Source organism: Nicotiana sylvestris, chromosome 7 (assembly GCF_000393655.2).
Source record: "Nicotiana sylvestris chromosome 7, ASM39365v2, whole genome shotgun sequence".
NCBI lineage: Eukaryota > Viridiplantae > Streptophyta > Magnoliopsida > Solanales > Solanaceae > Nicotiana > Nicotiana sylvestris.
Window position 1 is genome coordinate 158,614,508 of NC_091063.1, and position 15,485 is coordinate 158,629,992.

General features: G+C 37.6%; 1 protein-coding gene across 1 annotated transcript; it reads left to right on the plus strand.

Moving 5' to 3' along the window:
- Positions 1 to 6,721: 6,721 nt before the first annotated feature.
- LOC138874018 (uncharacterized) lies at positions 6,722 to 10,564 on the plus strand. The gene is made up of 3 exons (XM_070152518.1): positions 6,722 to 6,896; positions 6,941 to 7,056; positions 10,262 to 10,564. Exons 1-3 carry the CDS (start codon positions 6,722 to 6,724, stop codon positions 10,562 to 10,564), a joined length of 594 nt encoding a protein of 197 aa, XP_070008619.1.
- The last annotated feature ends 4,921 nt before the right edge of the window (positions 10,565 to 15,485 follow it).

The following is a 15,485-nucleotide window of genomic DNA, read 5'->3' on the forward strand; positions in this document are numbered from 1 at the left end:
ATAGCCATTTGGGAAAGAGAGAAGATAACACAAGTTTTGAAGAAAATAAAATCCCCAGCAGTATACAAGAAGGGAGATACAAGTTTTAAAAGGAGAGCAATCTTGGAAGAAGCAATATAACCCGAAGTTATAAAAGCAACGACCTTTGAATCAATACCATCTCCACCATTGTTAAAAGGAGGAAGATAATTTCCCAGCAGTGTTATTCCCAGCAGTTTTCGAAGGAACAAAACCAGTTTGGAAGGAAGCAATTGTTGGTGTCAGGAGCCCGCCTGGAGAATGGAGGTGTTAAAATTTAAGAAGTTGTTGAAGTTAGGAGCCCGCCTGGAGAATGGAGGTGTTACATTTTCAAAGTTGTTGAAGTCAGGAGCCCGCCTGGAGAATGAAGGTGTTAAAATTTAAGAAGTTGTTGAAGTCAGGAGCCCGCCTGGAGAATGGAGGTGTTAAAATTTAAGAAGTTGTTGAAGTCAGGAGCCCGCCTGGAGAATGGAGGTGTTACATTTTCAAAGTTGTTGCAGTCAGGAGCCCGCCTGGAGAATGAAGGTTGAACTATTGAACTCAGGAGCCCGCCTGGAAGAATGGAGGCTGAATTATTTTTAAGTAGTTAAAGAAGTCAGGAGCCCGCCTAGAGAATGGAGGCTGGATTATTCTCAAAAAGTTGTTGAGGTTAGGAGCCCGCCTGGAGAATGGAGGTGTTACATTTTAAAAAAAAAAATTGGAGTCAAGAGCCCGCCTGTAGAACAGAGGTTGTTAAATTTTAAGTTGGAGTCAGGAGCCCGCTTGGAGAATGGAGGCTGGATTATTCTCAAGAAGTTGTTGAGGTCAGGAGCCCGCCTGGAGAATGGAGGTGTTACATTTAAAAAAAAAAAATTGGAGTCAGGAGACCGCCTGTAGAACGAAAGTTGTTAAATTTTAAGTTGGAGTTAGGAGCCCTCCTGTAGAACGGAGGTTATTTATTTTAAGTTGGAGAAGTCAGGAGCCGGCCTGTAGAATGGAGGTTGCTAAATATTAATAAAGAAGTCAGGAGCCCGCCTGGAGAATGGAGGTGTTATTTTAAGTTGTTATTGGAGTCAGGAGCCCGCCTGGAGAATGAAGGTGTTACATTTAAAAAAGGTTGGAAAAGTCAGGATCCCGCCTGGAGAATGGAGGTTGTGTCACCTTTCAAAAGTCAAGTTGGTGTCAGGAGCGTCCCCGCCTGTAGAATAGAGGAACACATTTCAAGATCAAATCGGAAGTCAGTAATGAGGAGGGTTACAACAAAAATCCCCAACATAACAAGCTTTAATGATGGAAGCAGTGTCCCCAACAGACAGAACGGAATAATAAAACTTATGCTCAGAAAAGCAAAAGGCCAATGTCATCCCCAAAAGTTTTCGAAAGAAAGGCACCAGAGGAAACACAAGCCGACAAGAGACACAAGAGCATGGATGAAGATCTAGATAAGATTTTGTAATTCATAGACTATAGTTTAGTCTAGCTTCTTATTTTCTTTCAGCATAGTGTAATAAGGAGGTCGACAAGCAGTAATAACAGCATGCAAAAGCAGTAACATTGCAGTCCCATGGTAGTCCCAGCTACCAAAACTTTCCGAACTACATTAACCCGATTCCCTTTTAGCCAGGGATATGTAGGAAACCTTCGAAGCAAAGGTTCGGTTAAATCTTTCAAAAAAGTGCTTCACACGGAGTACTCGAACGGGCAAAAATTGCTCGTATCCGCTCACTTTATCTTTGCACGAAAACTCTTTGTGTTTTCGGACAAAGAGGGGCTGTGAGCACGTAATTTTTGCTTCACGAAAATTACTCCAAAAGAAATTGATAAATAAAATAAATTGCCTTTGGGTACGATTTTGAGAATTTTGCGTGACATTATGGTTAATTATTCTTGTCTGCGAGTGTTTGTTATGTTTTAGTTAATTGAAAAGTACAAAAATACATGTTGCATGCCTATTTAGGATTTAATTGTGCATTTTGGAATTAATTAAACCATAGTTTGTTTTTAAAAATAAAAAAATCACAAAAAATATGCATTTATCCTATTTTTGTCATTTAAATGTGCCATTGTGTGATTTTATTTTATTTTTAATGTTTTGTCTTGTGTGTTAATTGTTGTTAAAGTGTATTTAATATTTTGTAAGGTTAATTTTGATTTTTACAATTCAAATTAGGAATTTTAGTAATTAGGAATTAAAAGAAAATGAAAGAAAAAGGAAGTGAAAATAAGGAGAAAACCTGACTGGGCCATTTCAATTTGGGCCAAAATCAGGTTCAAGTCTCACCTTCACCCGATCCAGACCAGCCAGCCTCGAAGACGGGCGAAACGACGTAGTGTGATGTCGAAACTGCGTCGTTTTGTCGTCAAAATTCATAGCCGTCCACCCAAATCAATCCAACGGTCCCTAGCGACCAACCCTAACCCGTAAGCAGCCCCGACCCATTTTGCCCACACTGGTCCAACCCACCCTGAAGCCAAACAACCCCGTATTAATTAAATGAATTAATCAAAGCCGTTGGATCCCATTATCCAACGGCCCAGATTAGTCCATTTGATTTCAATATATCAAAATCCCTACCCCCTTACCCCCCAAACCTAATCAGACCTTTACCTCCCTTTCGTCTCTAACCTAGAGACCAGCCCATAACGCCGCCTCACTCCGCCACCGGAAATCGCCTCACGGCGGTTCCGGTGGCCCAAACCTCCTCATTTTTACACCATAGCTCCCCCACCACATCCTCTCTCCAAATCCGCACTCAGTTTACCTAGAAACTCAACGAGGCTCTTCGAATCTTCAATCGAAGATCCCCACCCCAAACCCTAGCCTATCAACTTGACCCCAAACTCACACCTTATGACCATCGAACCTCCCTCGTTCCTAAACTACCCCTAGATTGCTTCGAATCACACCGGGAGATCTTGAATCATGAGTTTCAGGATGATAGCGGAAGCTAGGTCAGAGACTGAGGTCAAAACGGACCTTAGTTGAATGTGTTCTCGTTCAAGAACACTCGACTAGGGTCCGCCTTGGCCTCACGTCCCAAAAAAAGGCTCCGGAGGTTCGAATTCAGTCCCTGTTTGACTGGTAGGTCTCCGTTCAATTTTTCTTTTTCTATTAGTTTTTGCTCAGTGAATTCGTCATTTTACTCCTTTCTTATTATTGTTCAAATCTGAAGGTTTCATGTTTGCTCTGTATTTTGTTTCTTCTTTAGTTTCCTGATTGATTCGGATCAGTCAGTATTAGTAAGTTTGTATAAATTCATTCAGTCCCGTAATTGTTCGACATTGTTGTTAGTTCAAAGTATGTCACCTGTGATTATATGTAATTTGTGATTATGTCCATTGTAATTCAGTATGCTTACAGTATTCAAATTGTTTTGTTTAGGTTTGATTCAGAAAGTATAATTTGTTTCAAATATGAACAATATGCATATGTGTCAGTCGGTTTTGATTCCTGTAGTTCATTGCAGCTTTGTTCCAATTATGTCATTTGGTCAATAAGAAATTAATTTCATAGTTTTAGTAATCAAATGGATAGGTTTTAAGTAAATATAGATACAGTTCTTTATATTTCAGTGTTTAATTGAGCATTGGTTTAGGTTAACCAGTGATTAGTTTACCTGTTAGATCAATTGGCCATAGTTGATGGGATTCCGGGGTGTTAGAGGAATAGAGAAATAGAGAAAGTTGGTTTACTGATAGTAGTGGGAAGTGAGGCACCAAGATACCATAATTTAATGTAATAGTGGAAAATTGGTTTGACTAAGTGGTCTGTCCAATGAGGTCCTGATGTGCTTTAATTTGAACTAATTGATAGGGGGACCACTAATGAATGAGAGAGGTTTGGCTGATTAGGAATGAAATAGTTAGGATTATATTTTATTGTTAGTGCTTTGTTAATAGGGTATTAAATAATACCCTAATGGGTAACCAAAGGGAGTGGAGGGGTTGATTAAGTGGAAAATGCAGACTTAGTGGAGATTGAGTGGAAAATTCTGATTTAGTGAAAAAGAGGGTCGGGCAGTAAGTTGAAAGAAAGGGCAGATTTGTATAAAAAGGGGTTGGGGACTGATTTTAAGGGGAGCTAGAATTACAGGGAGAAAGATTCTGGAACAGGAAAAAAAATTCAGGGTTTAAGTTAAGAAAGAACTGATTTTTCAGAACTAAAAATTGATTCTTTGAGAGTTAAAAACTAAAAGTAAAGCCTTTCTTTACGGCTGAAAATTAGAATTCTGTTACTGCTTCCATGGTTTGCATTTGGTACTACTGATTTTCGAATTGGCTTTCTTGGTTTTTCTTTTGGTTTTGGAGTGTTTGTTTCGTTTGAATTTCTGGGTTTCTATTTGGTTTTCAAGTTTTCTATTTGGTATCTGAATCTGGCTCTTGGGTTTCTGCCGCTATTTGTTACGGAGTTGTTCTGTGTATTCCTGCGCTGTTGTTGTTGTTGTGTTGTTTACTACTGTCCTGCTGATCTTCCTCTTCTTCTTTTGTTACCAGGTACATTCTCGAATCACAAGGTCATGTAACTGCTGAAAAAATGAAAGGCAATGCTCGAATAGTCGAGTATTTAAGTTGTACTGATAGCTTAATAGTCAAATGATAGGTAGTTTTATAGTCTATCTTTGTAATTCAATAAAGAAGGTGGACTATAGGATTTATATTCGACTGAACTGTTTTTCTACAATTTTCCTTAGTTTCGATGTATGATAGTTGGGGTTTTGTTTTGTTTTAAATAAATATATCGAATTGTTGGAATTGAACAAGTTTAGGTAATCCTAATTGGAGCCGGCATCAGTATGAAATAATAGGTTAATCGTGAACATGTAGATAAACCTAGTTAAGGCGTGAATTTGGGCTAATTGTGTGAATTAGGTATTAAGGTTTGGCTCAGGCAGCTCGTTTGTTTAAAAGGGGGATTTGTTTGGTTTGAATGGGTAAGTGTTGAATAGGTTTAGTTCTGCCAGTTTTAGGCAGAAATAAAAAGGCCATTAATTTTATAGAATCCGTAGGCTTGACATATTTGAAGCGCGATTCAATGTAGAAAGGATAAGAACCTTAATCCAATAGGTTATTCAAGTTAACGAGTTAGCTTCAACAAACTTTCGTAAGCACCAGTAATTAAGGTGGGTTTAGTTTCAATTAGTTGAAAAGCATTTAGTCCCAATGAATCAATTCGTCTAACAATGCGAGTTTAATCTAGCTATAGGCTAATTAGTTTCTTTTGAATATGTTATTTGTCGATGCCGTATTTTATTTATAATTTCAATTTTAGTAATCTTCTCTTCCGATAACATTTGTCTTAATCTAGCAATTAATATGTTACGTTTTTTTAGCATGTAATTAATTAGGATTTTTCTCTTTTATTTTAGAGACAAATTTAATAGAAATGTAGTCACTTTAGGATATCCTTAAAATAAAGGAGGCGTGCTTCGCCAAAAAATAATTACAAAAATTGTGGGGCCCTCAATAAATATTGTACTAATTTTTAGACTTCGGGATGAGCCGTTTTAGTGAATTTCACGGCCTTCCCCAAAATAATAACGCATTAATCTCTTTAGGCGCGTATTTTAACATTATCTTCCTAAACTCGAGTGCATATTTATATGACTCAAATCCAAATCCCAATGAAGTCGAAATGTGTCAACAACCACGGGTGCATTTATGTGACGTGATTCGAGACGCGTTTTCACGACGTTGCAATTCTCTTTTAAAATAAAATTAATAAAAATGGCTAAAAGTTAAAATTTGCAAATAGACTCATAATTGTTAAAATCAAATAATTTATGCCAAAGATTACAGTTGAGCGACCGTGCTAGAACCACGGAACTCGGGAATGCCTAACACCTTCTCCCGGGTTAACAAAATTCCTTACTCGGATTTCTGGTGCACGGACTGTAATACAGAGTCATTCTTTTCCTCGATTCGGGATTCAACCAGTGACTTGGGATACCATAAATCTCCCAAATGGTGACTCTGAATTAAATAAATAAATTTCATTTCGATTGTCCTTTAATTGGAATAAACTCCCTTTCGCGTCCCTTTTGCGGGCGACGCAGGCGAAAAAGGAGGTGTGACAGTGCCCCCTCCCCCTCCCCCATCCCCCGAAAGGAGTGGTGTTGGCGGAATGTTGCTAATTTTTATGGTCTTAGCAAAATGTCCCTTTTTTTACTTGAACACTTTCTTTAATTTTTAAAGCTTGAAAGTCTTGTTTGATGGTGAAAATTTTTGGTGATCTACAGCAAAAATCTCAAAACTCCATTGTTGGACCTTAGAAAATATTGAAGAAGAAATCTCCTAGTTTTTTAAGCATACCACATGAAATCTTCTTGTTTTATGCTCTTGGCATATGTTAGCTAATTGGCGTCGGCTATTCTGCCATGGAAAGAGGAAAAGGTAGGGGAAGAGGAAGACCTAAGACATTACTTATAGTTACTTTTGGAAGTTCAGTAAGTACTCGTATGGAAACCAATAGCTATGGGGGAAAAGAAATGGTGACCCCAAAGGCCATAGATTTTAATAGTGAGATAACCCAGGAAGAAGAGTGCTCCTCATCACAAGGCAGACAGATTATGGGCAGATTAGAGCTTGAATCTCTAGTGATTGCAAATTTGCATAGCAACCAACTGCAGAAAAGTCCTAATTCAGAAATTTTAACTCTTGTGAAGAAAGGACTTGAACTAGAACATGAGAACCCTAAGGCACCAGAAGGGGAACCATAGAAGCAGTCATGGGTGTCCCTATTCAAAAGAATAGATCTGCTGCTAATGGTATGAATCTAACCTACATTCCCCCTCAAATTGTTGATGGCAAATTGGGGGTAGAGTTAGAAAAGGAGGAAGTAGACAAAGAAACAGAGAAGTGGAGGTATGCTCTAATAGTATACTTTATTGGAGAAGTTCCCGGTTATAATTCAATAAAAAGATATGTTAGAATGTTGTTGAACCAGATATTTACTTGCATGAAGAAGGATACTATATGATCAAATTTCAATCTATTGAGGATTTGATTGAGATTTATCATGATGGCTCTTACTCTATTGGTAGTAGACCCATTATATTGAAGGTGTGGTTTCCTAATTTCGACTTCAATTCTAACGACCTGACCGGTCATTTTAAAAAAATTCACTTTACTCGGTTGTTTGAGGGCACGAGTAGCTCCGTATGATGTAGTATGACTTATGTGAATCGTCGGTTTTGGTTTTTCAGGTTATTCGAAATTGATTTGGAAGAATTATTCTCAGCTTGAAGCTTGTAATTTGAAAAGTTTGACCAAGTTTGACTTTTAGTATTTGACCTCGAATTTGATTTCTAATAGTTCTATTAGCTCCGTTGGGTGATTTTGGACTTAGGAGTGCGTCCGAATTGTGATTAGGAGGTCCGTAGTGGAATTTGACTTGAAATGGAATTTTGAGATGTTTGACCAGGAGTGGACTTTTTGATATTGGGGTTGGATTCTGATTCCAGAAGTCGGAGCAGGTCCGTAATGTCATATGTGACTTGTGTGCAAAATTTGAGGTCAATTGGACGTGATTTGATAGGTTTCGGCATCAGTTGTGAAAGTTTGAAGCTTCAAGTTCAATGATTCCGAATTGAGGTGTGATTCATTATTTCGATGTTGTTATGTGTGTTTTGAGGCCTCGAGTAGGTCCATGTGATGTTATCAAACTTGTTGGTATGTTTGGATGTGATTTCGAGGGGCTCGGGTGAGTTTCGGGTGAGGTTCAGAGCATTTTGGAGATTTTGGCCAAGGTTGGAGGTTGCTGGTTCTGGTGTGGCTGCACCTGCTTTTGGTTTGCGCAGGTGCGATGGCCGCAAAAGCGACCAAGGGGTCGCAGGAGCGAAAATATTGCTGGGAGCAGGGGGCCCCAGAAGCGGAGATTTGCTTCGCATCTGCGAAGGCACAGATGCGGTAGGTTGAGCGCAGATGCGGTTGGAAGCGTAGAAGCGATATTTGGGTGCGCACTTGCGAGTGCGCAGATGCGGCTAAAGTGTCCGCAGATGCGAAAGTGCTGGGCAGAGTTATAAAATGGAGAGTTTTGTTCTTTTTTTCATATTTTGAGATGTGGGACTCAGATTGAGGCAATTTTTGGAGCAAATTTTATCACAAGGATTAGGGTAAGTGTTCTCTACTCAGTCTTGGTTATATTTCATAAATCTATCTTTGATTTTAGCTTTTGGTTAATGAGTTGAAAGATGAAAATTTTAGGGTTTTGGCCTAAAGTTTCATAATATGAATTTTTGAGTTTTGAACACCGATTTGGAGTCGGATTTGAGTGAAACTAGTATGGTTGGACTCGTAATTTAATGGGTTGTCAGATTTTGTGAGTTTGGTCGAGTTTTGAGGCGTGAGCCCGGGTGTATTTTTTACCGAATTTGGGATTTAACTTAGGATTCAATCCTTGACATTTGTAATTGATTCCTTGGGCTTTATCTAATGTATTTGAGTTATTTTTTGGCTAGTTTTTAGCCGTACAAAGGTCGCTACGCGCGTGATGGCATTCTTGGAGAATCGCTTGGCTTGCTCGGTGTCGGAATTGGCTTGTTTCAGATAAGTAACTCTTTTAAACTTAGTGGTGAGGATATGAAACCCCGAATTACGTGTTATGTGATTGATGTTGAGTTGACGCACATGCTAGGTGACGGGCATGTAGGCGTGCACCCTGTGAGTTGTGACTCTGTTCTTTCCAGGGCACTAAATAGTGGCCCTATTTTATTGATATCTGTGTTTTCACCATGTGATAAAATAAATGAACTGTACATCATACTAGATATCATGTTTATGAGTTATGCTGATATTGTTGGGACCCATAGTGGTCATTTCTTGCTTTCATCTCATTGAATTCATTGATATTTCGTACTCAGTCACATTCATGCATTCATATCATATCTTAGTCTCAGTTGTTACTTATTGATACATCATATCATTATTCTGGGTCAGTTTTCATAATATTGTGAGCCCGTGAGTGAGACTAGAGAGATTGATGACTAAGTGAGGTCGAGAGACTAATTATGAGTGACAATTATGGGATCGGGATGCACGTCGAAACATGTTTTATTGATTATTGAGTAAGGTCGAGGGCCTGATTGATTTATGCCATGATTGGCTTGTTATAGTGCTTGGGATGAAGGAGCCCCTTTGGAGTTTGTACACCCCTAGTGAGCGCAGTTGATTATATTCAAGGATGGATCATCCCTTGGTATGGAGATGGATCTTCTCCATGAGACTGGATTGGCTTGTTTCCTCGGTATTGGGTGACATATAATCAGTAATGTATATATTCCAGGATGGATCTTCCCTAGGCCGTATGGGCCATATAGAGTATCGAGTGGTTGATTATGATGAGTAGAAGGTGTGATACAGTGAGGTTGAGTACTTTGAGCGTGTGCATACATGATTCATCTCTGAGGTACATAACATTGGCATGTATATATGACATGCATGCATAGAGACACATTTTCCTCATGCGGTACGGTATCACGCCATTCATGATATTTTACACACATTGATATATGATCATAGAGAGGTATCTCATACTTGTTATCTTGAAAGAAAATGAAACATCTTATTCATTGTGAAAAGGAGTTTTGGAAAAGAAAATACAATTTTTCAAACTATCATATTTCACAACGTTTTCGGTAAAGAATTTGGGTTTTCACTGATACTCTTGAAAGGCGGAACTCTTTTGAGAAAATTGTGAAAAAACTAAACACTTTATCTCTAAGTTACTTCCTTATTTATATGCTTTACATTGTTATGAATTGTTATTGGATATTGGTGTTGGACTTGACCTATGTTCTAGCTCGTCACTGCTTTCAACCTAAGTTTAGGTTTGTTACTTTTTGAGTACATAGGGTCGGTTGTACTCATACTGCACTTCCTGCCCGGTGCGTGCAGATCCCGAATGCCGATATTGCTGCGTTCGATGGTTGCTGGATTTGAAGGTGTACCTGCATTCCTGTTGTAGCTGCCTCTTGTTCACGATAGCCTTAGATTATAAAACTTGTCTATGTACTATTCAAATAGAAGATGTATTCTTTTCACGTCAGCTTGGTAAACTCTATTACTAGAAGCTCATGATTTGTATTACAAGTCCTTGGGAAATGTAATAGATCCAGATAATTTTTTTTGTTTAATTGAATTATTAACATTATTGAAGTTAGATAGTTATTAGTTGGCTTACCTAACGGGTTGGGTTAGGTTCCATCACGACTAGTAAATTTTGGGTCGTGACATTAATAAAGAATTTTCTACTGAAATTCCATTGTAGGTTAGATTTCCAAAGCTACCTATGAACTGTTGGGGAATAAACTCATTTAGTAAAATTTCTAATGCCATTGCAAATCCAATTTTTGCTGATGAATGCACTACTAAACAAACTAGGATTTCTTATGCAAGGATGCTGATTGAGGTACATGTTACAAAGAGGCTGCTCATTACAATTGAAGTTAAAGATCCAAATGGAAAGAAGTTCCAGCAGGAGGTCGCATATGATTGGAATCCTGAGTTTTGTGAACAATGTCCGGTTATTGGACACAAATGCATAACTCAGCATAGAGTGGAAAGACAATAGTCAATCAAAATAGAAGAAAGGATACAGCAAAGAAGGTTACACAAGTATGGAGGAAGCAAGGACATAGCCAAGAAATCATCACAAGCACTAAAACAAATAACATCCATTTGAAGGATGTTGGACCTAGCACATCTTAAGGCAATGTTTTATTTGAGAAGTCACAACAAGGCCAGGTCACTACAATAGGCCAAGCCAGCATGATGTCTTCCCAAAACACAGATGGTAATAGATAAAGGAGACAGATCTCATAAGCTGATGAAAATTACAGAACAAAGCCTGTATCTAGAGGAAAAACAGCCATGAGTCCAAAACTAAACTTGAAAAACTTCCCTAGTTTGGGATCCACTAAGATTAAGAATGAATTTTGGGCTATTCAACATGGGACTTGTGAAGAAATTGAACCTCCTAGATAAAGAGGAGGGGCTCCTAATAATAATCAATGATTTGGTTATTCTGGAATATTAGGGGAGTGAACAAGAGGTATAAACAAAAGGAACTGAGGAATTATATCAAAGCAAAGAAAATCAAATTGGCTGGAATAATTGAAACAAGAGTTAAAGAGCATAAATTTCAAGCAATCAGTAGAAATATTATACCAAGATGGGAAGTTTTGAATAACTACCAATATGCATCTAATGGGAGAATTTGGATTGTTTGGGATCCTAACACTTACTCCATCAGTTTCAATTTATGTGAACCTGTTTGACTGGGCACGAAGTTTAAAAAAATAAAGACTTTTAGAATTTATGGTTCTAAACAAGTCAAAAAGGAGCCTAGAGTATTTGTGTGGTTATAAAGCTTTTCGTTAAGGGTAAAATTGTAAGTTTAAGCTAAGTTATTTCCAAATTTAGAAAGGGATCATTCTTTTTGGAACAGACCAAAAAGGAAATAGGTTCACATAAATTGGAACGAAGGGCGTATATAGTTAAGCACCTCAGGTCAGACAGTCAGTTCATTCATTGTCATGTTAAAGGCATTAAGAGCTTGGTGGACTGTTTTCTAATTGTGATCTATGGATTTAACACTATTGACCAAAGGAAATCTTTGTGGAGTTCATTACAAGAAGTAGCTCAGGGTATCTCTAAGCCTTGACTTATTAGTGGAGATTTTAATGATGTGCTAACTTCAAATAATAGAATAATGGGTAATCCTGTGACATATGCTAAAATACAAGACTTTTCAGAGTTTGTATCTGAGCTAATGGTGGATGAATTACCATGGAAATGAGCATATTATACATTGACCAATAGTCAACTGGGGACAGATAGGATATGTTGTTGACTGGATAGAAGCTTGGGCAATTTTGAATGGATGATGCAATGGGGGTAGTGTTATCACTGAGTATGGTGTGCCAAATATTTTTGACCACTTTCCAATGTTACTCAATTTTCAATAGAGATAAAGGAATATGAAAATCCCCTTTAGGTTCTTCAATGTATGGACTGAACATACATCTTTTTTGACATAGTTACCATAATTTGGGATCAACCTCAGAAGGGTTATAAAATACAAGATGTGTGGAACAAGCTGAAAGCATTGAAGGTGTCGTTAAGACAACTAAATAAGGAGGAATTTAAGGGTATTACCAGAAAAATTGAGAATGCAATAATAGATCTATAACAAATCCAGCAACAGATAATCAATCAGTGCACAAATGATCTATTAAAGCTGAAAAAAGAAACCATTTTGAATATAGAAAAATGGTCTTTCATTGAAGAGAGTGCAATAAAATAGAAGGCAAGAGCAACCTGGATCAAACTTGGCGATGCTAATACCAAGTACTTCTCTGCAATGGTGAATGAGAGACAAAACAAAAAGCAAATAGTGAAACTTAATTCCTTGACTGGACAAACTCTATCTGATCCTGAGTACATTAAAATGGAGATTCTAGATTTCTATAAGGGGTTGATGGGAACATTTTCCCATGCACTACCAGGAGTAGACAAACTTACAATGAGGAATGGCCCTAAATTGAATCAGCTCCATAGAACAATATTATGTGAACTAGTGACTGAGGAAGAGATTACTGAAGTTGTAGCATCCATTGGTGATAATAAAGCACCAAGTATTGATGGATATAATGCTTTCTTTTACAAGAAAGTTTGGCACATAGTGAAGAAAGAGATAAGTGATGTAGTTATAGATTTCTTCATATCTAGGAAGATGTATGCTCCTATCAACTGCACAATGATTACTTTGGTTCTTAAGGTTTCAAATCCTAGCACAGTGAAAGAATACAGACCAATTGCCTGTTGTTCAGTACTATATAAGATCATCTCTAAGGTGTTGGCTACTAGGCTACAGAAGGTTATATCTCATGTGACTTCTGAAGCACAAATAGGATTTATCCTAAGAAGAAAAATTATTGATAATATTATATTGGCACATGAATTAGTCAAAGGGTATACCAGGAAGAACATTTCAGATAAAGTCATGATTAAAATTGATTTGCAGAAGGCATATGATTCTGTTGAGTGGGTCTTCTTGGAGAAGGTTATGGAGGAGCTAGGTTTTCCAGATAGATACATTTATTGGATCATGCAATGTGTCAAAATAGTCAGCTCTACTATAATGGTAAATGGGGAAATCGTTGTGCCTTTCTCTGTTGCCAAAGGTTAAGGCAAGGTGACCCCATTTCCCCTTTCCTCTTTGCCATTTCTATGGAGCTCCTGAGTAGGAATTTGAATGACCTTAAATATGACAAAAAGTTCAAGTATCATCCAAGATGTGCAAGACTGGGGATAACACATTTAAGCTTTGTTGATGACCTTCTGTTGTTTGTAAGAGGGTATGAAAGTTCAGTAACAACATTACAAAGCTATTTTAAATAGTTTGCCAGTGCATCAGGACTATAGGCCAATATGAGTAAAAGTTCTGTATATTTTGGAGGATTTCCCCAGCCTATTAGAGATAGAATTGTCTCTAAATTGGAGTTTGTGTATGTGGAACTACCTTTCAAGTACCTGGGTATTCCCTTGTCAACAAAGAAACTAAGTTTGATCCAGTGGAAGCCTCTTATTGATAGAATCATAACTAGAGTCACCTCAGGGACAACAAAAAGGCTCTCATATGTTGTGAGAGCTCAACTAGTCCAAACTGTTCTATTTGGTATGCAATCCTAATGGGCACAAATGTTTATATTACCTGCAAAGATGTTGCAAATCGTAGAAGAACACTGCAAAAGTTTTTTGTGGTCAGGAACTAAATTGATCACCAAGAAGGCCTTGATCGCATGGGACAAGGTATGCATCCCCAAAGCAGGAGGAGGGTTGAACTTGACAAACTTGAAATGCTGGAACAAAGTTGCACTAGCAAAATCTTACTAGGATCTATCTCGCAAAAAGGATAACTTATGGATCAGATGGGTTCATGAATACTATATAAATGGTAGACAGATGAATGAAATACCTATTCCTCAACAAGTTTGTTGGATGATAAGGCAAGTCATCAACAATAAGGAGATAGTGAACCAGCTTCACTGTGAGTTTAATCTAAGAAAAAATATGATCAGACAAATATACTTACAGCTGCTAGGAGATTATCCAAAGGTGCCATGGAAGTGTCTGATGTTTCAAAATGGCGCACGACCAAAATCAAGATTCACGTTGTGGCTAATGTTGCATGGAAAGTTACTGACTACAGATAGGCTACTCAAGTGGGGATTAGTACTAGATCCAAGTTGCAGTCTATGTCATAACCATCAAGAATCAAGAGATCACATCTTTGTGGAATGTAAATTTGCAGAGAAGATATAGACAACAATTCTTGACTAGATGAAAGGAGCCAATTTTCAGTGGACCAATTGAGAATCACATCTATCGTGGGCAATCAAAAATGCTAAGGGAAGAAGCCAGCTAACCTGAATTTCTAAAATAATATACACTGAGTGTATTAATGCAATATGGATGGAGAGAAACATAAGAATGTTTAGAAGAGAGCCACTGCCTGACAAAGCATCAAACGAGAGATTGTATACATTTGCAACATCAGAGCTTCAGAAGGAATCAGGAACTTAGTCCAAAGTTTTATGATGTAATTGCATTCTGTATTAGTGTTTCCTTAAAGTAGCAGAGCTTAGGGAGTACTTTTAGATATGAGGCTTTAGAGATCTTTTTAGTTTTCCTTTGATTAGCCAACTGGTCTACAGTGCTAAAGTTTTGTATTGTTTCAAAACCTCAGGTGATAAATAAAATTATTAGTTACCAAAAAAATATTGAAGAAGACAAAGTGAGTCTTTTTTATTTGATTTTATTCGACTAAATTGGTGATTGTGAATTATTTGTGTTGGTATTTGGTTGGTATTGGAGCAAATTTGGGGTGATTTGATTGAAATTAAAGGTGCAAATTGGAAGAGCACCATGTTAAAACAACCCAGAAAAAATATGTCAATCTGGTTGACTTCGATGAACAACTTAACAAATAGATAAACAAAATATAACATCAACTCTACAGACCTGGTAGAGAAATTCCTGCTTGACAGAAGTATGACAATCCGGTAGACTTCAATGAACAACTTAATAAATCGGTAGAGTAATAATAGCATCAACTATACTGGATTGGCAGAGAAATCTTCAAGAGCAAAGGTATGACAATCCGGTAGACTTCGATGAACAATTTAATGTGGTAGAGAAACCCCTAAAAAGTTTGTGCGGATCTAAGGTCATTTTCTAAATATCGCCAATTTTGGTGACATTCCGCTAAGACCACTCGAAAAATCCCTTTTGTGTCAAGCCCCCTATTTTTTAAATAGCAATCCTAGAAATAATAATTTGTACACTTCATCTAAATTCGAATTGCATGGCCTACTATAAAATTTCTCGGACTAGAACCCGAAACTTTTGGTGGAAATGACACTACGTAGCCACTTTTAAGTATGTTGTTTAAAATATATCAACAGTTTACAATGTATTTAAAGATTAGC

What these genes read in the sequence shown, in the direction of transcription:
- LOC138874018 (XM_070152518.1), top strand. Translation starts at nt 6,722, where the DNA reads ATGGGTGTCCCTATTCAAAAGAATAGATCTGCTGCTAATGGTATGAAT. An exon ending in CTTTATTGGAGAAGTTCCCG is followed by an intron (nt 6,897 to 6,940) that starts GTTATAATTCAA and finishes TTGTTGAACCAG; the next exon opens with ATATTTACTTGCATGAAGAA. An exon ending in GTAGACCCATTATATTGAAG is followed by an intron (nt 7,057 to 10,261) that starts GTGTGGTTTCCT and finishes ATTCCATTGTAG; the next exon opens with GTTAGATTTCCAAAGCTACC.